The 24,170-nt window shown below is 37.7% G+C and overlaps 1 protein-coding gene across 1 annotated transcript in view; it reads left to right on the top strand.

The window, feature by feature from the left end:
• Positions 1–24,170, top strand: part of MYZAP (myocardial zonula adherens protein) — a 91,322-nt gene that overhangs the window by 40,658 nt on the left and 26,494 nt on the right. The window contains exons 8-12 of the mRNA XM_073303761.2: positions 882–1,010; positions 3,635–3,720; positions 4,662–4,767; positions 22,762–22,845; positions 23,352–23,452. Of these exons, the coding sequence (XP_073159862.2) occupies positions 882–1,010; positions 3,635–3,720; positions 4,662–4,767; positions 22,762–22,845; positions 23,352–23,452 (506 nt within the window). The remainder of the gene's footprint in view (positions 1–881; positions 1,011–3,634; positions 3,721–4,661; positions 4,768–22,761; positions 22,846–23,351; positions 23,453–24,170) is intronic.

Genomic DNA, 24,170 nt, shown 5'->3' with positions numbered 1-24,170 from the left:
TCTTCAGTTCAGTGTTTGAAGTACAGTCCTTACATTTGTCAATATAATTTAATTTGAAGTCTTAAATTTATTTGTACCCCAGTTTCTTTTCATTTCATGTCTTGTCACAGCAACTTTTAAACTTTCATAATCACTAGAGTTTTAAAGCTGAAGAATAGGGTGTCTAAACATAATGGACAGTAAAAATTTAAATTTCAAAATGAAAAAAGTGGATGGTTTTTCTACTCCTGGTCTAAGAAAATGGAAAGTACAAATCCTCTGACTTTAGTGAAATCTCAAGAGGGGAAAAAAAATAAATTTCAGTAGAGAAATCCTGAGAACATTTTTTTTTTCCTTCCAAAAGCTTCCTCTGATCATGTTTTGTATATTTCTAGTCAATAACAAGGTTATCTAACACCACTCACTGATCGCCACAGAAACTGAAGTCAAGCTCTCCAGCCTTAATGTGATACAGATATAAATGCAGTTAAAAGTGACAGGCTTTGGGAACTAAACATACTGTTCTTGGGAATAGTACATTTTCTTCTCTCATTACTGAGTACGTGTGTATCCACTGAGGGGAGAACAAATATTCATGTGGTGTGCAAACCTTTTTTGTTTTTAAAGCTAATTGCTGAGAAGCCTTTTAATACAGGGATGTAACGCCACTATTTTGATCACCCACATTTTATGTGCCACAAAACTCATATTCGATGCTATAGCTAGATGTTTGGTTTGCAAAAAGTCTCAGTTCTTGGGCACCTAACTTTATTGGCTTTATTGAGTCTACTTTTAAAAAAAAACAACCCCATTGTATATAGCACAGAAATCAGCTCCTTACTTTTCATTCATCAATTTTATTGATTGTTTGTGGATATGATCATAAACTTGTTTGTTCAAAGGCAGAAACAAATAGACTTCTGAAGACCATTGAGGAGGCAAATAAGAAGATGCAAATTACAGAGACAAGTATACAGGAAAAAGACGAGAGGATTGGAGAGCTGGATCGGTTCATTCAGCGCATGGAAGAGGTAACGTTCTCTGCTCACAAATGTTAAAGTATGGGTGCCAATATCTATGCTCTTTTTAGCAGAAATGCAAGACTTGTATAGGAGTGCACCTGTTTCTTCAGTCCCCTGTGAGTCAACAACATCCCTCTCCTCCAATGGCCTCTATCTCACTCACCACTTTTATCTTCTTCCTGTTAATAAAATCAAAAACCCTTTATTGCATCCGTCCATGCTCTTAGCACTTGGACTGCTGAGGACACACCATGGCAAGTTGGCATCCTTTGCCCACTCTGCTGTTTGTGGAAGCTGTTACTTGCAAAAACTTTCACGGCTGCTTTGGAGCTGAGACACACATGGGGCTAATCTTTATTTTGAAAGGACAGTTTAAAAAAACAAACACATTTTATCTCCTAATAGCCTGTACAAGTTTTTCTGGATCCTTTATGGTCCTTTAGTGATTAGACATAAAATCTTATAAATGTACCACTGACCTAGGTAACAAATGCATATATATGAAAGCATTTTTATCTAAATGCATCGGGGAAAAACCTATTATTGTAATTAGTTTTAACTGGAATTGCACCTCAGGGTTCCTGTACATCAGGATGAAACTCTTAAGACTTCAGACTAAGATTCCTTTTGAATTTTGATGTCAAACTTTCTGTGCATGAACAACCATCTGTGTTTCCATGCACATAACTTATTTTTGATTATTTTTCAAAATACTCTGGCAGTGACCCCAGATATTCAGTTTTTAGTCTACCTCTGATATATAAAATGGTTCTTCCTTACTTCTCTGCACACAATATTGTCAAATGTTTCTCTCCTTGGTTCAAATATGGTCTACCATGCTGCAGCCTTGAACATATTTTTACAATTGACTTGTAACTCCCTCAAAGCAGAAATGCTGCCAGATACTTATCTCTTGTGACGTTAGCAGCACTGCTGTAGAACAAGTTGTAGCAGTTTCTGTCATTTCCTTATATCTCCTGCCCTGCCTTCTTCTATTTTATGGACTTCGTTTCCGGGCAAAACTCACACTGGTTTTGAGATAATTGTTCTAATGTAAGTCTAGTAGTGCAGTGCCTCTATTTACACATACAATTATTATCTGAACCTTGTCTGTTGGAAGTTCCCTGATGTCTGAAACAGGTTTATTCCCCCAGTGTCAACTAAGGGAAATTTCATTGTAATTATTAATCTGAAATGATCAGTGATTCCATTATATTCAGTAATGGAGTCTGCAATATTATTTGTTTAGTGCCTTTAGCATGTCTGGCATTGTTCAATATATGAAAATAAATACAATCCCTGCCAAAGAATTTACTGTCTAAAGGACAGAAATGCAGAAGTAAGGACTCACTAGAAATCCTGAGTGGTGACAGGAACGTAGGGTTTTGGTTAGTTTAATCCTAAAACATAATAAAACTCAATTCTTAAACTACGGTCTTGGTGTGCTTTAGCTTCAATTTAAATCTAACTACTAATTATTTGCTAATACAGAGAAACAAATATCGCCATCCACACTTGCTGGCTAGATGGGATTACTAACCCTTGTTTAAACTATATGTAGTATGTTAATGTCCTCTTTACCCAACTAACAAAAGTGCATTGACTGGATTATAACTATTTAGGTGGACTCTTCTCAATTTAAGATCTAGCTGTGACATAAATTAAAATAAATGAAGCTATCAGTTAGCAGTAATGTTGGATAAATCATTTTGGGCCAGATTGTAATTCCTTACTCTACAGGTCGTCCCACTGCGTTTAGTGGCGTTATTCATAGTGATAAAGGTGGTATTCAATGAGTAAAGTGGTACATTATGATCGTTGGTGTTAGGAAATGCATGTGAACTTTACTTTTTGTTAATTAATTTATGCAGTCAGCTCTGAACTCCTGCTGTTCTGCTTGTGTTGCTGTTTAAATATTTGGCTGTTATCTAAGGCCCCAATCCTGGTCTCATTGACATGAAAGGCAAAACTCACCTTGACTCGTAGAGCAGGATCAGACCCTACAAGTGCACAGATCCTCTCAGCACTCATGCTGGGTAACATTTGAACAGGATAAGTAGGGACATTTTGGGAGAAAACTAGGGAGACGCCTCCTATCTCTGCCAAAATACATTGGATCAGGAGATCCTTTTGGAGGAACAATATGGAAAATTTGATATTCATTTTAGCAACAGTGGTCATGTGGTTCATTTAAGCTCTGCATCCAAGACCTTAAATGCAATCATATCTTTGACCTGTAAGAATTTTAGAGAGATGGAGTCCCTTTGTGGGTCAGAAAGATAATGTTCTTTCAGAGTTGCATTTCAGCTCACACGTCTTTATCCTTCAGAGTCTCACTTACCTACAAAATTGCAAGCAAAGCTACCCCTTGACACTGGCGCTGAAGACTGAAAACATTGCCATTTATCTTGTGCTCAGCTGAGAATTCAGGGTTCTCTTTATTCAAGCCTTGTTTTTTCCATTCTGTGCTTCTTGGCTGTAGGAAATACATGCTCTACCTGTAATATAGTAATAACTTGTAGCTGAATCAGCTTCTGTTTTTGTTTAACATATTATGGGCCTTTTTAAATCACAATAAAATGTACTTGAATTTACAATGTGAAGAAGTGGAGAAATAACATTTTCTTGTTTAGGAACGCCACCAGCTACAAAAACAACTGGTACAACATGAAATCCAGATATCTGGAGCAAAATCTCAAACCCATTCAGACAGACAGAGGTGAGATTTTACTCCTTACTGAGATTTCTAGCATTGTTAAAAAAAATTTCAAACCTGAATCTGTTATATTAACTTTGGTTGTAATATGTTCCAGCTGGATAATTCCTTCCCAAATTATATTTGCCTTATTTTATGTAGGAAAACTGCAAGAGAATTTATTTTGCAAAAACTCATCCTTCTCAGCTTTATTTATGAGAGAAGTTGAGTGCAATCATGATGGATTAGGTAGAGTACATTGCATTGCTGAGAAATCAGTTTTTAGGTCCATATAGTTTCATGCATATCTGCTATGCTTTTTTAAAATAGATATAAAAGACAAAGGCCAGACTCTTTTCAGAAGTGCTGTGCACCCAAAATCAGGCCGCTAGGATCCTTGCAATCAATATCTTAATTATCTCTTTCTCTAGTATGTATAGTCACAACATTTTAAAAAAAGTAATTTCTGTACCACATCCTATGTAGAACTGTAGGACAGCTCAGTGAGCACAGTCTGTGAACTCTTACTTTTTCTCCTTGGTAACATCTGCCTCTTGGTGATGAAGCGGGGATTAATCAGATAATGGTTTGTAAGTGCTAAAACAAACCATAATGTGCATGCAGCTCTCCAGGGCTGATTGTCTAGAAGATCCCAGATCATCATTCTGTTTGAACAAGTATCCCTTTTGAAACTTCTCTAAATTTTGGCAGCTGATATGTAAGGTAAAGGTGAGCTAAGTGGGTGGTGTCTGACAATGACTAAAGACCAAACAGATAACCATAAAAATGAACTTTAGACAAATATAGGAAATGACATTTGTCAGTGGAATTTGGCTTATTTAATGAGGTTCCTTTTCTTGATCGACTTTGGCGTTGTGTTTATTTTTTTTGTTTTGTTTGGTTGTTCTTTTATTTACATTGCATGGCTTCCTACATATTTACTTAGTTCTTATAACTTATATCAGGTCACAGCATCTGGAAGATGTTGCAGCTGGTCTTAGAGAACGAATCAAACATCTGGATGACATGGTCCATTGCCAACAGAAGAAAGTCAAACATATGGTTGAAGAGGTGAGCTCTAGTAAAACAATACATTCCATAAACCGCTTTTTGAAGGTTTTAACACTGTACACCATAAAGCTGAATACATCGCCCAGGAGGGAGCTCTCTTCTAAGTCCTTCTGCCTGCTCCACTACCAAAAGCTCTGCATGTTGTTTGCTGCTTTGTTTAGCCCGTTACCTTCTTACACCATGTTGCGTACTGCGTGAATAGTGCATGAGCTATGCATCTGTATATTGCAAAGCAGAAAGAGGAAGTTAAAATGGTTTATACCAGTGGTTCTCGGGCTATAGTCTGTATCCGTGGTAGCTCTGGATCCCTTCCTGGTGGTCCATGGAATGAAACTCTTTCAGAATTAAGCAGTGAGTAATGAAGACCTGATGCACACAAATAGTTGGGGTTGGGGATGTGGGGTGGGTGGATGGGTGAGGAGATTGGTTCCTTCTCTAAACAAGTGGTCTGTGGAATGAAAAAGATGAAGGATTATTTGCTTTTAGTAATATACCTATGAAAGATACTGTGCAGAAGAGGTGGCTTTAATCTACCCTTATGCTTCTCTAATCCTAGAACCACATGGGGCTGGATTGGTCTCCAGTGGAAGGTAAAGCAGTCTTCCATGTGAATTCCGCTCTGATTTACCAGCAGCCTGTGCCCCCGTGCTGTTCCAGCAGCCAGGCCAGCTAGAGTCCAGACAGGGCAGGCTGGGCTGATATGGCACAGGGTTTTGGACATGAAATTGGGTTTAAATTGGAGTGACGCAGGGGAGCCAAATTGCACTAGTGTATTGGGCCCAAATATTGTAGTCAGGGAGGACTCTGAAGATTCACCTTCAATTAGATTTGGACAAACATTCAACATGGTGGAAAATTATTATGGATGCTGTTGCTGATCTGAATAGGAATTCTTCCCTTAATTCAGCATTGTGGTATTACTGCTTTGCTATGAAAATTTCTGTATCCTAGTTTGTTTTCCTAGTTCCAAAGATGAGAAAAGTCATTTTAACATTTTTTGTTTGTTTGTTTGTTTGTTTTGAGCAGCAGCACTAAGCACTTTTTTTTTTTTTGCGGGGGGTGGGGGGGATATACAAAAATATCTATTTCTGGGTGTAACATTTGTGGCATATACTGAGTGCATAACACTGTGGTATAAAGGTTTTATTGGCACTTTCGCTTGGATGACCTGCCTAACTCATGGCTTCACCACCTACACGTCAACCAACCACTCCAAACTTGTTGTTAAAACCTTTCTACCACAGCATAGACAGGATTCATTTTCTCTCTTTCCAGTGCTCATTTATTTAATGGATTTCTGGCAGAACATCTTAAGAATTATTACTAGAATTTCATTTCAGTTTAGATAAGCAAACTAGCACCCTGCAGATTCTTCTTTCACAAAACTACGAGAATTCTCTCTTCAGCCATGACATGCAGGGCAGGCAAAGTGATTCCAGAAATATTTGTGAAGAAATGCTAAATAGGATGAGCTAATTTTTGCTCTTTATTGCAAAATATGTACTAAATTGCATGGGTGCAACTTGTTAGGAATTTGCCTCAACATAGTTGTACCTACTTGGCTCACTAGAGGTTCTACAACTACAGTTTTTCCATATTGAGTGTTTTGGCAAAAGCATACAAAAATATTGGACCAAATTCATTCCTAGTGTAACTTCATAAACTTCAGTAAAATAACCGAAGGGTGAGTTTGTCTGGTTGGATCCTTATAATATAGAAGAGTATATTCATCTTGGAATACCTTTTTGTATCACTGCTAAAGCTTTAAAACCAGCTTTCTGCTCATATGTATAACTTAATCACTGTCATCATCCTAGAGAATAGAAAGTCATGAGACACCTATCAAGTCATTTCTTGGCCCTTGTGCAAGTCTCCACTTAGTTAAGATAAAAGGCTGGTGCCTTGAATAGTTTTTTTGTTTTTGTTAATTATGGCAATTGGGGAAAATTCATATTGTCACACAGCCATAAGGAATGTAAAACTACAAGAAACTACTGGCTTTTGTTAATCAGTTTCATCATGAGCTTCACATGGACCTTTTCAGTGGCACCTTCTTTTTCATTTTCTTCTAAGGTGAACTAACTTCCCTTTCTTCTTTCTCCTTTTTCACCACTAACCGTTTTTGGCATTCCCAATGTAGGGGTTTGTGATTGGTCAACCCTCATCAGATCAGATAATGCCAAATACAAGCTTGGGCCCTGAACTTACAGTGAACTCTATGTGGGCACAGCAATCCACACATACAGAGTTCCATTACAATCAGGGTTCTGTGCAGATCCCAGAGCACAATTAGCGCTGCATTCTCTACTTTCTGCAGTTCATAATGGATTCTGCAGCAGATGATGATCATACTGCAATAGGTTTGGGAACCCTGTTTCCTTAACTGCATGAGGATATGGGTTAACTTATGCTTTCCCCAGCATTCTGAAGTATTCTTTCAGGCTACATCTAAACTGATGTCAGCCTGCCTTTTTTTTTTTTTTAACTGTGTATTCAAATGGTTGTATTTATTCAAAAGGCTAGAGTAAAGCAGTCTTATATATGATAGAAACTAGAGCTCCTTCAAAAAAGGAACAGTCCATGATGGGGAAGAGGTGGGTGTTAATGGTTCCCCCCCCCCTCCAGTTGCTTGTGCACGCCCTTTAATACTTGATTTACCTATGGATAAAGCACAATAGATGGTCATGCTTTTATGTCCATTCTGAAATCAAAGCTTCAAATGGAATTTCTTGGAGTGGATTCATTGCGTAAGCGAATGAGTGCTGCTAACAGATACCTGAGATGTCAGCACCAGAATTTCTGCTTTTGGTGCAGTGAAGGAACCTGTACTCCTGGAAATGGTGTCTATGAAGACGGTGGCACCACTGATTTGAAAGTAAATTAAATGATGGCTTCATGTATCTCCTAAACATGGGAGATTTTAGAGTTCCACAGTTAAGTAAGGTTCCGAGACTTGGGCATACTCGGGTGTTCAACAGAGTATACCCAGAACTGCCCCTTCTGTTAGTCTTTTAAATTATTTAGATACTGCAAAAGGAAATAGCTCGTAACTTGGGGAGGTAGAATTTATTAAGGTACCTTTATTAATCATTATTGCAGTACATTCATGGCTTGTCTCTATTCAAAAACAAAAACCCGTCCTACTGTTCATAGGGATGTGTTCATCTTATGAAGAATGATGACATCCTTTTCAATAGTATCATTGAAAAAGAGTATTTTACAATTAGGAAATTATTTTATAATGCAGTTTGGCATCACTGTGGCCTGGCTTTGAGAAAACAGGTTACTCTAGGAACCCCAGAACAGAAATATATGGTATCTAAATTTAGAAATATCAACAATGCTTGTACGAGGTGAAGCAAAATGTATTTTTTTTTTTTAACAAGAAGCTTTAAACTACAGAGCTAAGTGAGAAGCTCAGGTAAGCATCTGCTTGCTTGATTACAGAATAAGCTTTTGTTAGTTACCTCTCAACCTGTTAACACCTAAATGTAGACTTAAATGCTATGAGATTCATTCTTTCAGTATAAATAACACTGTAAACTCAGTTTTTATTATTTATTCTGCTATAAATTATTTTCAGCAATCAAACTGAAGGAGCAACAATCTGTATGGAATATAAGTGGCGAGAGGCTAAGATCAATGGCGTTCTTTAAAATGAGGGATAGTTGAGGTCTGAATTGAACATCTTTATTACAACAGTATCACCGGATTCTGTGAGGATTAAAGTTTGTTGGGCGCTCAGACACCAGGGTAATGGGGGCCATATAAGTATCTTAATATGGTACCATCCCAACTGGATGATCATTAAATCCCAGGAGACTGTACTGTTTAGTCAGACAGGCAGTGCATCATCTCTGCCTGTCATAAATATAAAGGGAAGGGTAAACGCCTTTAAAATCCCTCCTGGCCAGAGGAAAAACCCTTTCATGTGTAAAGGGTTAAGAAGCTAGGATAACCTCGCTGGCACCTGACCAAAATGACCAATGGGGAGATAAGATACTTTCAAAGTTGGAGGGGGGAGAAACAAAGGCTCTCTCTGTCTGCTTTTGCCAGGAACAGAAAAGGAATGCAGTCTTAGAACTCAGTAAGTAATCTAGCTAGATATGCGTTAGATTCTGTTTTGTTTAAATGGCTGATAAAATAAGCTGTGCTGAATGGAATGTATATTCCTGTTTTTGTGTCTTTTTGTAACTTAAGGTTTTGCCTAGAGGGATTCTCTATGTTTTGAATCTGATTACCCTATAAGGTATTTACCATCCTGATTTTACAGAGGTGATTCTTTTTACTTTTTCTTCAATTAAAATTCTTCTTTTAAGAACCTGATTGCTTCTTCATTGTTCTTAAGATCCAAGGGTTTGGGTCTGTGTTCACCTATGCAAATTGGTGAGGATTTTTATCAAGCCTTCCCCAGGAAAGGGGGTGTAGGGTTTGGGGAGGATTTTGGGGGGGGAAAGAAGTTTCCAAGTGGGCTCTTTCCCTATTATATATTTGTTAGACTTTGGTGGTGGCAGCAATAAAGTCCAAGGGCAAAAGGTAAAGTAGTTTGTACCTTGGGGAAGTTTTAACCTAAGCTGGTAAAAATAAGCTTAGGGGGTTTTTCATGCAGGTCCCCACATCTGTACCCTAGAGTTCAGAGTGGGGAAAGAACCTTGACACTGCCTGATCCAATTCCTTTAGGTTCTAATAGGATATAGCTCTGGTGGCAAGACTGCACTCCAACTTTGGGGCACCTGGGACCAGATTTGTCAACCCCGTGGGGATTTGTTTTCACTGTGCACACCAGGATTTGAGGGACCTTGAGAAGCAAATATCAAAACTTAGACCCGTCTACCCAATTTCTTTGCCTATTTTCCCAATTCCTGTTCCCTTTGCCATAAGATTTTCCTGTACGAAAAAGTTAACGTATTTCCTTTTAACAGTTTTTCAGCCTAGCTCCATTGTAGTGCAATACTTATTCCTATATAGAGGCAGCTTTGTGCTAGCCCTTACCTTTCTTTGTACCAAGAGTTTGTGTGAAATCCCATATATTCCATGTGTAGAAGGTGCCAAATAAATAAGAGACCCTGCCCCAGGGAGTCTATATAATTTAAAAGCAAATACAGGTTCTATACAGAAGTATCCAAAACTGAGCAAGCACAGACTGGAAATGAGTTTTTATGGCTACAGTGCTCCACATAATAGGTGGATCTTCAGTTCTGTTGTAGGAGGAGACTGAGGACACTTGGCAAACAATAATTAAGGGGATGCTACAAGCAAGAAGGGTTGCATGAAACTAGAAGGGGCTGAAGGAGACCCTGTCTAGATTAGGAAATATGCTAGCTAGTACACTTTCACTAATATGTTTTTAAACACAAGTGTAGACAGTGTCCAGCATTTTAAAAAAAAAAGTGTTAGCAGGTTGTGGTCAACCCTAGTCTAGACATGTCCAAAAGGAGCAGTCTGAAGTGAAGCATGGATGTAGGAGGCAGTGAGGACAGATGAACAGAGTGACTAAGAGTTGATGCAGAAGGAGTCACTTTAAAATAAATGCTATTAAACCCTGCTCTTCACAGAGGCCCCAATCTTGCTGGCATTGAATTCAATGGTAGTTTTGCCATTGCCTTCAATGGGACCAAAAATCAAGCCCAAGATCAACCTTCTGTGTTCGACATGCCAGGAGTGTTTTTGCCAAAGTTCTCCCTATTTTAAAAGAAACCCTCATCTTACATGCTATAGTAAAAGTTTAGTCAGCTTGAGCTAGACAAACTAGTTGTAATTTCAGGACATAAATTAAACAGAAGCACAGAAACTAACTGCCAGAGGAAAATAAATGTTTAAATTAGAGATGAAATGGAAATTGACTGGATCTGTGACCTTCAACATCTCTTTGCATTAGACCCCACACAAAGCCATTTTGCAGCCTCATAGGGTTTCTTTATTGTGTGAGACACAAAGAGAATAGTTGGTTAGAGAACTTTCTTGCCAGCTGCTGTTGTTGCATGGTAAAGTCTGGTGTTATAAGTAGGGAAGAACCGCAGATGATACAACACTGACAGATTTTCTCAAAGCAGAACTTACTTGTTAAATAAATGTGTTTCCAATTGTGACAAAGCTCCAACCTTGTCTCAGTGGGTCCCACGCTTCCAGGCAGATTTATGCTAGCCTCAGAGGCTAACTGTGACCTTCCTCATAGCCCTTCTCTCTCTAGAGGCAAGGGTCAGAGCCTACTCAGCCGTTTTCATCATAAGCCAGCAAGGGAGGTGGGAAGAAGCAACCCTCTCTCGCACACAGTCTCTGTCTCATTGTCTCTGTGATTAATCTGGGAGAGTGGGGGCGGGGGAGGGAGCTTGGGCCCACTCTCTACTCCAGGCTCCAGCCCAGGGACCCTAATAGTAGCAGCTATTTGTAGCTGACTTTTTGAAACAGGACAAGTACAATTCCCTGGGCCACTTCCCCGCAGCAGCCCCCACTTCCTCAACATCTACTTTATCCTTAACTCAGGGCCCCCTTTCTTGTGCCTGATCGGGTTGGTCCTGCCCAGTTTCTCCAGCAGCACAACTTCCTACTACTACTCCTGACATACACCTCTAACTGACTAACTGGGAGGCCTTTAACTAGTTCCAGTGAGCCCTTGATTGGCTTCATGTGTCCCAATCAACCTAGCTGTCTCCACTGCTTTCTAGAAGGATCTTAATTAGCCAGGTGTCTTGATTAACCTGGAGCAACTGCCGTTTGGTTACCATGGTAACAGGGATTTGTTTAGCCTAGAGCTAATGTACCTGTTTCTCATTACTTTCCTATAGTCATCTGGCCCTGCCCTGTTACACAATATACTGTACTTCCTTTTTACTTACCATGCCAATGGCTGCATGTGAAAGACCCCAGCACCATGGTAGGTGGAGAATCTCAATGTCTGGTGGCATGGCATATTTATATTTTTAAGAAGAAATTGTGCCAACTTTAGGAAGTTTACAGTGCAGGTTCTTTTAGGAAAGGAAGTGTCAGAGAAGGTGGATCATCTGGATCTCAGTGGATAAATCGAAGTGAGCATTAATATGGGAGAAATTGAGAGACTATCAATAGTCTGCTTCTTGCTCTCCCTGTGTATACATCTTAAAGTAACACTTGGTTATTAACCAGACAGTCTAATGCCTAATGCAGTGAAAGAAAGTCAAAGATGGTGAAACTCTTATGCAGAACTGTTACATTGAAGTGGGCAGAAATGTTTTCTTCAAAACACTTTCACTGGAGAGATCAGCCACCAATAAGATGACACAGAACTGGACAGGCAGATGCAGACTTATGAGACCTGAGGCAAGATGATAGCAGTGCTTCTGACCTGGTAATGGTGTTGCTGCCAAACCTTTGCCTCACTTTTTTTGTCTACTTAAATGCATGGACATGGGTGAAATCTTGCTCTTTAAAGTGATCTTTTCCTTCTTTTGCCATGGTGGAGGATAGCTGTAATTGCCTCCGTCCCCCAAAAACCTTTTGCAGAGACTTTGTTAAGAAAAACAACAAGTTAAAAGAACTTACAATGAAACATAAAAATTTAAATCAAATTATTTTTAGGGTTTTTTTTAAACAAACAAAAGTATTCATCTAGGCGGAGTGACTATGTGCTAAATTTCAACCTGGTGACATTTAAAAGATTTGAAGTTTCTTTCCTTTGCTTTTGAGTATTATGCTGTAAAAACAAGATCACATTTTCATTACACAAGGGACTTTATTTGACATAATAAAGCATTTCATCACTGAGAGAGGATTGAATTTGAAATTTGAAACTGAGCATTTTGGGAGAGAGAGAGATTTAAAGGGGAAAGAAGGGGTTTTTTTCCTTGGCAAGAAATTATCTACAGAATAGAAATTTAGAATGACATTCCCCTAACCTACTGAATTGAACTGTCTCCAGGTCATGGCACACGAGCTGTTCTCCACATTTAGTCTGAGATTCATTGGAAGATAAGTGGCGGCCAGACATAAGAAAAAGAAGCTATATCCTTTTTTTTATTGTAGCAGAAATTGGCATGAAAGAGAGAATATTTGTATACGATCTGCTAAGGAGTGAATCCTAACCCAAATAATGAAGATACACATTATATTGAACAAATGGAAAAGAGAAGGAAGCGTGACAAAAAAGGCTATATGACCAGCTGAAAACTGCTTACTCAAGACGTTTCAGAAACTCCAGGCATATTATATGATATTGCCAGTTTTAATATGGAAATACTTTTAAAACTGTAAAAGAAGCAACACTGAAACATGGACTGTGGAATCACCATCCAAACTGGGATGCTGTATTTTTACTAACAAAACTCTATACTTGTGTGGGATACAACATCTCTATATTTTTCAACAAAGGAGCCCACATGTAGAAAGAAAAGCCATATGGGAACATGGCTTAAGAAGAGCAACTTCAAAGCATAAATGGCAGAGAATCATAATGCTTATGCTCAGATAAATTTGTTAGCCTCTAAGATGCCACAAGTACTCCTTTTCTTTTTGTGGAATGCCTCAGTGAATCTAAAAAACGAAGCTATACAGTCCAACATCCTACATGGAATGTATTAGACCTCTACAGACAACAAAAATAGAACCACCAGAGATCTTTGGTGGAAACGTTCATTCATGTATTTGTGGCAGAGGCAATCTGTCATTTCTGGTCCAGCTTCATCTATAGAATGCACTTTGCAAAGCATTGACGCCTGCAACTTGGATTGGAGCGGCAAACCAGCTAGCATACTTAAACCCACGTTATTATTGTATTATGGTAGTTCCTAAACAAGGGGGTCAGTACCCAGTTATGCTAGACACTGTACAAACAGTTCTTACACACTAGAACACCAGTGATTCCTCAGAGCTACTGTAGCAGTAGATTGAGATCAAAGACTGGTTTAATATTGCTAGAACTAGACAGATTAGAAAGTCCCTTAAATTAGTGCAATAATTTACGCTAAACCTAGTTTGAGTAATAATATCTGTTACTACAACTATGTTAAATCTGTTTTTACTGATGTGTGTGTGTGTGTGTGTGTGTATGTATATGTATATAATATATATGAGAGAGAGAGTGTGTGAAAACTGTGATTATAAAAAGAAGTAGAAGATATTATCTGAGTCTGGCGTTTTTAATGGGGCCTAAGGGAATAAGATGCTCATTCTTATTGATTTTTGATAGAGCCACTTGGAAAAATCTCAGCTCTAATGCCTAGAATACAATAAACTTGGCTTATTTAAAAATTAAAGTTGAATGAAACATTAGACTTTTAGAATGAAATCTGGTCTTTCCTGTACAGCCACTGTCTCCCTAAAAAGATGACAAAGGCTGAGCATTCTAGTCAATGTTGTGATGTCTTGTCTGTCCTGTATTGTTTAGTCCATTGTGTGTTTGTAATAAGTTTAGTCATGTTTATAACTGGTTTGTCCATTTTTGTTTGTCATGTATCACCATGTTACAGGTGTCAAATTCACTAATGGCAGATGAACAGTAAAATATAAATGTCTTTTATAATATACAATACTCATATAAATGTACAATGTGATGTACTGAGAAATAACTTCAACTGGATGATATCATTGTGTGGTAAATCTTGGGTGAATTTAAATAACTGCTGGATCTACTCCAACCTGATAAATCAATATACATTTTCAAGCCTCCAGCTCTGAAATGGATCATATTTAGCAAAAAACCAATATGTCAAGGTTGTGCCATTTACACAACCCCTTTTTAAAAAAGGCAATTATTTTATCATTCTCTTAGAGAATGACAAAAAAGAGAAAATATTTTTCTCATTTCCTTGGCTTTGAATTGCTTTGTACTCTCCTGATTCTTCTCTAACCTCACTCTTCGCTCCTTCAGCATTTTTTTTGGCAGATTTTCTTCTGCTCCTTCCCCACATCTTTGTCCCAGGGTAGTGTCCTTTCTCCTCTTCTTTTAATGATCTTATTCACTCTTATGGGTTCAGAGTCCTAGCTTTATGCTGATGACTCCCAAATCTAATTTTCTACCATTAACCTTTCATTTCTGGCTATTTCCTCTCAGATGTGTCTCACCATCTCAAGAGCAAATTGTATAAAACTAATATTAACTTTTCAGTACAGACACTCTGGGAGAACCAGGGGAAGGAATTGTATTAGATTGAGAATAATTTAAAAGAAACAATCTTGTTTGGAGCTTCAGATAGAGTGGGTCTGCGAAAGAGATTGGGAAGAGGAGTGTGAGCCTGATGCTCTGAATTTCAGAGTTTGTTCCATGCACAGAGGGCAGTATAGAAGAGGACGGGAGAGGGCAAAATAAATTAAGTAGGTGTCAAAACCAGCATCTTTGCTCACATGAAAGAGAGCAAAGTAGAGTTCCAAGATGTAGTTCAGGGTGAAGTTTTGTAGGGCCTTGAAGCAAAAAGTGAAAGGTTTAAACTGGGGTGACTATGCCAGGAGATGTCAGGGGAACAATTTTTCAAAGAGAGGATTGATAGTCTGTTTTAGCAAGGAAGGGAATTTGAGGAGGTCATTGTATCCAAGGTGAGAGAGAAGAGCATAGTCAAGCATCTTAAATGATGGGATGAAATGGAAGGGTTGGATTTTCTAAGTGTGGAGAGAGAGACAATACAGGATTTGATGATGATCTGGATGTGTGCTGAGAGATTGAGAGTGAAAGATGACTGTGACATTGCAGGACAGGGAGGATAGGGGTGCGCTCAATGACAACAGAAAATGAGGTAAGATGGTGAGCACTGAAGAAAAATAAAGGGCTTTAAAGTGGCCATATTAAAGTTGAGCTGATGACTAGCCATCCAGAATGATGTGCATCCCCTAACCCAGTGAGGCTTTCAGCTCTGATTAGGATCGCTAGGGTCTACTGTAATACAAATAACAGTGTTAGAGAAATAGTCAGTATGGGTCTGAAGAGAGGAACAATTGTGACTCTATGTAGAGATGTTGGTAGAACTGTGAGAAAAGATAAGAACAGCTGAGATAAGGTGTAAAGGGAGTGCTAGGTTAGAGCCCTGTGAGGCTCCCCCAGAGAGGGGTTATGGGATATACCAAAATAGCAGTCAGAGAAGGAGGAAGAGAATGGTGAGAGGACAATGCCATGAAAACTACCTGGGGGGACAGGATTTCTAGTAGGGAGTGACCAACAGTACTGAAGGCTAAGTAAAGATCAAGGATAAGAATGGATTAGAGCAGGTAGGTAGCCAGCCATTAGGTAGCCAACCTATGGCACATGTGCCAAAGGCAGCACACGAGCTGATTTTCAGTGGCACTCACACGCCTGGGTCCTAGCCACCGGTCCGGGGGGTCTGCATTTTAATTTAATTTTAAATGAAGCTTCTTAAACATTTTAAAAACTTTATTTACTTTACATACAACAATAGTTTAGTGTTATATTAAAGACTTATAGAAAGAGACCTTCTAAAAACATTAAAATGTATTACTGGCACGAAAAACCTTAAATTAGAGTGAATAAATGAAGACTCTGCACACCACTTCTGAAAGGTTGACAACCCCTGGATTAGAGGCTCTAAGTCTTAGCCAGAAAGGTGTCCTTTTAGACCATGGTGATAACACTTTCAGTGGAATGAAGAGGATAGAAGCCAGACTGCAGTGGATCCAGGAGTGAGTCTGAGAAGAGTTGGAGGATTATTTTTTGTCCCAAACTGCTCCACTTCTCACCCACATCTTTCATTGTGGATAATTCTGCCATCCCTCCTGTCAGGCTCTCAGCCTGATTATCATCTTTAATTTGTCATGCTCCTTCTCTCTCCATGCATATTCACCTATGCCTTGAACAGGCTGCTTAAAACCCACTTCTTTCTGCAAGATATCCCTACATGAAAACTGACTTCATGGCTTTTTGGTCTTTTGCCTCACATACTGTGTGTCTGCTTTACACTGCCAGTGCTCATGGCAGAGACCATCTCTTTCTGTGTGTTGGGATGTTGTGTGTGTTTTAGATTAGTTTCCATGAGTTAATGTTTGTCTAGCTCTTTGCAAAAAGGAAAGCACTATGGAAGATTGAAGTATCCCTTCTGTTTATTTTAAAAACATTTTACCAGAAAGTATGCGTATTTGAGCCAATACCCTTGTTACATTCCTAACATAGTGAAGATCACACTTTCACTTTATGCAGTGTTACTTATATCAATGTACTGTACCTATATATTGTGTTTAATTTAAGGCTTTATTGAATATATCTTTTATACTCATCCAAAGTTGTTGCTTCCTTTCCCATGTTTCCTTTAAATGTAGCATCTCCTCATCGGGGTATCATAGTACCCTAAAAGTTTTTATACGATCAGGTTTGATTGCTTCTTAATGTCTTTTCCCAACATGAAAGGCCATAGGGTGGGAATTTAACACCTTTTATCCAAAGATGCAGTGAATGGCCTCTTAGTGGAGGTCTAAATCCACTGTCAGCTCCTGGACAAGGCTTCAGCAGCTCTATAGCCCCTTTGTGGTGGCTCCTCCAGGTCCTGGATTGCAGCAGTTGCCAAGAACCTGACTGTCCCCTTCAAAGGGTCAGAATAACTGCAAGCTCACTGGCTACATTCCTGCTCATCCTCCATGCTGGCCTATGTGCATTTGGCACAGAGAATAACTCTGCCACATTCAGGGGGTGCAAAGTCTTTCCGCACCTCTGTCCTCCTCCCTTCACAGTGGAGAGACGTCTGTGGCTTGTCCACTGCTGGGTGTGTTTCACCCCTAATGGATTTAGGATCATTTTAGTCAACATACCTAAAATCTTGGATTGAATGAAGTGTCACTTATATATAATATGTAAAATAACAGTGTTATAGGATTTGGGGAGTCAGGTATTTTGTGTAACAGCTCACTGCAAGTGTAATCCACATGGTCCAACCAGATCCTCTATTGGTCTTACCCCATATTATTTTTACTGATATAAACAAATAAGCTTTTAGGCCATAGGAATCTTTGCTTTTCTTACACACTTTTATACTTACTAGATTACAATTTTAGCACAATCCTCCAAAAGAACTGAAGAAAAGGATGAATAGAATTGAACTGCAGCCATAAAGCCATGTTAAAATGAGCCACGAAATGTTGCTGTTGGTGTGTATGGTTCAGAACTCCAGAGCCGTTAGTGGCTCCTGCCTTGGAACACAAATGCAGTAAATCTGATGCCAAATCATAGAATACCAGTTGAATGAAAACCAATCAATACCATGTTGGGGAGAGGTGGAAGAATCCATCAGGCTTTCCATCTTAGTGTTCTGTTCTGGATTTCAATATGTTCCTTTTAATTCTAGCATTTTCATTGTTATTCTAGGTATAATCTCTCTAGACCATTTTCAGATCATTCAGATCTGTATATACAGTGTTAATTCTGAGTAGATGTGGAATATATATGAATATATACGTAGATTCCATTTTAATCAGACTACATGTACTTGTATTTGACAGTGTGATACTGAACCATCTTCTTTGCTCAATTTTAACTTTCATGGTGTAAAGGCTTTGAATTATAATCACTCTGTGAACCAGTAAAATAAGCTGTTATGAAAAGGTAGAGGTGTAAGGCCCTAGTTGGCTTTCAGAAATGTTTATTGGTGTCTAATTAGATTACTACTCTAAATAAAAACATTTGTTTTCCAAATTAATTTAAAAATCAGAATTGGCACCAACTACTGTGTAATATCTCCAGTAACAGGATCTGCCTCAGTAAGGGAAAAATTGTCCTCTGATTACACAGCTGTACTTGGTTTCAAGCTGAAAGTCTGCTCTCACTACGCATACAGATGTCTGATACCAAAATGATTTCCTTCTGTGCATGGCAGGGGAACAGAATGTTAATGCCAAATACCACCATAAGAAAACAATTTATACTGTCAGAATATTCCACTTTCAAAATTGTGGGAAGACTAAACCCACTTATAACAAAAATGCTGGCTGAACTATAATTATAATTATAGTGTTAGACATAGCAATAATTAAAGACCAGGATCAATAGCTGTCAAGTGTCTGCAGGTGCTATAAACATTACTCTTCTATGAAGATATGAAAGCTGAAAAGATCACTTAAAATCTAGTTTTAAATGACAATGCTAATGGAACTATATTTTAGCCAGAGAAGAATCTGCTATTTAAAGTGAAAGACAGATGAAGGAGCACCAGCTTGAACTGAAAATAAACCCCTTATTTGCAAAGAAATGGATGAGTTGATCATAGCATTTCTTCACTGCTGTGTATTTTATCATTATCATTTAGTTGAAAAATTTACAGTATGGAATTTACACTTGCCTTTTTTCAATAATTGAATTGCCACTTCTTTGTATGACACATTTATTGAAAATAAATGATTAAAAATACAAATTAGACACATCACTTTTATTAAGATAAATACCCATGTTAGCTGTACTTCTTTTTATTATTGTCTTCACAAATCTTATGTTTTAAGTTCTTTGCCTTTTTTTTAATTCATCTGTGTTTTACTCTAACCTTTTCCAGATCTTTCTCTTTAGAACTGTTTTGGGGTTTTTTGCACTCATTAATTTTTTATATTGGTTTGCAATGGATAATTTGTGAAAGTGATGGCCATTGTATTTAATATTTAAATTTCAGATTCTTTTCCTCTTTCTCTGAGACCTTTTTTATTGATTATTTTCAGATATGCTGGAGAGCTTTACATAGAAGGGGTTTTTAATAGCAAAAAACAGTTTAATAAAAAAAATTTAAAGGGCGGGGAGATGAAATGAAGAGGGAGAGAGAGCTGGACAGGCTTTTGGAATTTGTTTTACTCTGATGCATATTAGTGATATTACCTCAAACACCTTATCTCTCCAGTGTACCACAGTGACAGTTATAAGTGGAAAATTGAATTATTTGGAACTTCAGTTGCCTTCTGATTGGCTGTTTTTTAAATTTAATTAATTTAAAATAAAATTTTACTGCACTTCTATGAATAAATAGTTTTTACTTTTTTTCCTTAAAATTTTATATGTAAAGGTCACAGCCATTCAGCAATCTGACAGGATAAAATCCATTCAGTTTAATGAGAATTTTGTAGAAAATACCTATTTTTATTGCTCATGAGTATTTTTATAATTTTCTTGTGGCAACAGTTATAGGCATTTATGAAATTTTTCTTGGCTCACAGCCCAAACTATTGAATTTAATTGGGCGGGGGGGAAATGTTCAGGTTTTTGTGCTATGGCATATCCAGTTTTGCTGAGTGACAGCTCCTGTAGCATTCCCCTTCCTTCATCTGCACAGTGCTAGGTTGTATACTAGTATAGCAGGTCTAAAGAAGAATCTGCATGAGTGACTTTTTTTTCATATGTTGTATTCCAGCATCTACGGGTAACAATAAAATCACTTATGTCAATGGGTACTCCATGAGCAGGAGGATATACCTACATGCAGAAGTAGGCAGGAATGGGGCCTAGGTTTGCTAAAACTCTAACTTGATGTCTAATTCTGCTTCCACAGAAGTCCAACATCAAAATTCATCCTGACTTCAGTGAAACCAGAATGCAATTGTTAGTGTGATCTTTTGATTTTTTTTTAAATGGTTGATTATTCAGTAAAGGTGGACTGGAACTTAACTGTTTAAGTCCTGACATGACTTAGCTTCATACAGAGTGCAGAATTCAGTAAATATTATTGGCTTTCAGCCCTTCTTCTGCACCTAGGACATGACCTGCACCCTTTAAAATATATTATTTTTAGATTAAAAGCTATGTTTATACCAACAATTGTATTTTATATTAGAGAGGCACCATTGACTCAAATTCCAAAATATAGTTGGGATGTAAACAGAAATGTGACCTTTTAAAAAAAAAACACCAGAAAAGGTTGTTCTTAAGTATTTCCAGGTAGTGGAAGCAAAACATTACAGCATTCAGAAGCTGAAAGCCGAGCCCGTCAAAATTTCACTAATTTTTTTGTTTTTGTTTTTCACCCAAGATCTTTTCATTGAAAAATTTCTACCAGCTTTACCTCAAAGTTAATTTGACTTCATTATTATTGTCCAGGCTGGAAAAAAATTAAGTAAACAAAGTATATATAGTAAATAAAAAAACTAGATTTAAAAGAAAATTCCGTTTTAATAATCTAGGGGAGTGGTTCTAGTAACATAAAACTTGTCAGTGTGTCTTCATGCAGACCATTAAGGAATCCTTAACAGTTTACAAAATACCATTAATAACTTAAAAACTAATTTTAAAATATTTATTTGTTAATAGGATGAATAACTGAGTAGTGTCATTTTGTTCTTAAAGGGGTACAGTCTGGTGTATTGTTATTTATTACTAATACATATTAGTATATTACTAATAACCTAAATTTCAGGTCTAAAGTCTGACTAGACAATGGCCCTTTAATACAACATACAAATCTGGAACAATCGAGTAATTCATGTACTTTGAATGTAGCATTGGTTTTGCATTGCAGCACTCTATGTAAAGTGTTCAGGTATCACTTCTTACATACATGTAGTAAGTACTGGAAAATGTCCATTTCTGCTCCTCTCAAGCCTCCCTCCAAAATTCTCTTTGTACTAGCCTATGCTATGGAAACTGTATACTAAAAACCATCACCGCTAGCATGGCTTAGTTGTATTGTGTATAGTTTTAAAACAATGTTTTAAGGCTATACCAGTTCCACTGTAGTGGCACAACTAGTTAACCTGAAGCTGTTCTTGAAAAGTGTAGTTTTTGTAATGTAGGTGTAACCTGAACTGTTTTCTGTCACTCTTGGTGCTGCATCTCTCTCCTGTGCCTGAAACTACATCATATTCACACACCCACAATAAGCAGCGTCCCTTTTTCTCCTTTAGGTTCTTAGAATGTACTTTTGCAAAGCCTTCAGTGTTCATCTCTTCAATCTTGTCTACTCCATTTTGTGTTTTGAGCTGTTATACTAGTGTTCTGTTCTAAACAACATACAGATCGACTTCAGTGGAACTCACTTAAGCAATCAGTTAACAGGTTTCTTAAAATACTCCTTCACAAGAGACAGAAATGCACGTGTTGGGCCAGAACCTCAGCTGCAGGCAAGCAGCATCAGCATAACTTGGCAGGGGGACAGCAGTGGAGACAACAGAGGCTTTCAGAGGCTACTTGCTCCAAACCAGCCCCCCAGTTTAAGAACAGCCTTGAGCCATCTACCAATGACCCCAAGGGACTGGTACTGCAACTGGGGAGCTCTGTGGCATCCTGGTCATGCCCATCTTTCTCTGGCCACACCCATTGCAGTAGTGGCTGGGAGGGATGTGTGATTAAAAATTGCTACAATAATGTGCAAAGATCCCACTACTCGGGGAGATCATCTTGTAGCTGGGTAAATTAGCTTTTAAGACAAGTTTGCACAAATTGAGTGGTGAAAGGTTGCCCTAATGAAGGGGGGAATCTGAAATTATTAATACTGTATTGATGTTAATATTGTTCCCTACAGAGCCCAGAAAATGTCACATTATTGTTGAGGTGGCCTCTTTTTGTTGTTTTATCATCAATCTGACAAGCAATTGTTGATGATGACTTTTTCCCCCAACTATGAAATATAAAAGTTTTCATATAGAAATATTTGAATTTTCATGCTATGCCAAATAAGGGCAAGAGATTAGCACCAGGTAATAAAAGTTTTGGGTGAGCTTAAAACCTGAGAGCAGAGTCCCCTGAACCCTGTAATTTAGTTTATTTTTTTACATATTTTTATATCGGCTAGTTGTTACTTGAAAACTTTTGTTTACTTTCCAAAGACTAAAAATGCATGAAGTGTCAGAAGCCATGTTAGTACACATGTATGATCATGGCATCTGCATTAAGCCATGTTAGTGCATGTCTGTGATTATGGTGTAAACCACCCAAGTTGACCCTTTTGAATCCAAACTGTTTTGGAATATGTACACATTCTAGAACAGAAAGTACAATATTGGCTGCACACTGAAATCCAGTGAGTTTTGGTTTCGGTTTGTGGAATAGTCTTTTGTTTCTTCTTCTTTTTTTTTTAACGTCTTTGCCTTAAGATATTCCTGATTTTTTTTTTTCATTCATAGATCGAAATACTAAAGAAAAAGATCAAGCAAAAGGAATTGTTTATAATGCAGCTTCTAGAAAAAATCTCTTTCCTAGAATGTGAGGTAAGGACTTAAATTAGCTTTACTCTTTTAAGGGTTAAAATTGATTTGATGTGATTTACGAGAACTGTTAGAGTTGGAGCTATGCTGTCTGATGTTTTCTTTATGTAAATTCACTGTATGTAGTAACTGGTCTTGAATATGGAAACAGAAATATCTCTAACATCAGGATCATCATGAATGCATGTAATAAACAAATAATCTTCACATTCATGTTGAACTTCTGTAACATAGTTATGCATTTACACTATAGAGACATTTAAAAAATCTAGCATTCTGTATGTAGGGCATTGATTGACTTGTGTTTTTACGGTCACAGTAACTTTATTTTCCAAAATTTTTGTGTATTCTAAATAATAATTTTGGAATGTTGATGAAGAAAGCCTTATGCTGGACTTTATTAATTTAAAAGAGAAAATACAATGTTAATGAGCTAAAATCATTAAAACATATTTGTCTTCTCGGAAAATACAACTTGAAAGGTCATGAAGAAAATCCTTCTTTTCCAGAATAAAGAATTACAAGACAGGTTGGACTACTTAATGGAAACCCAGTCAAGGACTAATGTAGAAACAAGAGAGATCGGAGTAGGATGTGATCTTCCATCCAGGTATTCAGAGCTTCAGATAATTTACTGGAAAGGTTCTCCACAGAAAATCACTGTCAATAAATCTATCCAGAATATGGATTTGGAACAACAGCACTTATATCTACCAACAGTAATTTCTCAAGAACTTATCTGCAGCCTAATGGCTAATGTACTTTTATTTAATGATCTTTTTCTTCATGGCATACAGAGTGGTGTGTAGCATAGAAATGGTATTTACCATTGACTTAATTTCTGACACCTACAACAAACATGTCTCTTTCCTTTAAATGATGGAGCATGGTAGAGGCTCCTGGAGTATTTAACTACAAAAGGGTGAAATGAGCAGGGAGTTAAACCTAGGCCCCCTAGAGTTCCACCTTTTGGGGGGATATCAAATAACTGTTCTTGTGACCTATAGGAAAAATAGTGTTCAAGTTTTCCTACTGTGAGTGCAGCAGAACACAGCTGCAGAACTTTAGCACTTCAGTTGGGTTGCGTAAAGTATCCAGTATGTTAGGTAGTGCTGGAATTTGGCTGCTCCATAATTCAGATTAGGCTAATGTTGTGTATTCGTAACATACATGGTCCATCACTATTTTAAAAAGTCAGTGTTAGCTTAAAATTGCTAGATATTATTTGAGATACTACAGGAACCTAATATAGGAAATAACGTATTGTTGATCACTGTTTGCAGTAAGAGCTCCTCTGAAAGCTATTACAATATAACTATTAACATATT

The sequence above is a fragment of the Lepidochelys kempii genome, chromosome 10, assembly GCF_965140285.1.
Source record: "Lepidochelys kempii isolate rLepKem1 chromosome 10, rLepKem1.hap1, whole genome shotgun sequence".
NCBI lineage: Eukaryota > Metazoa > Chordata > Testudines > Cheloniidae > Lepidochelys > Lepidochelys kempii.
Note: the sequence above shows the minus strand (reverse complement) of the source record. Positions and strands in the feature narration are given on the sequence as shown.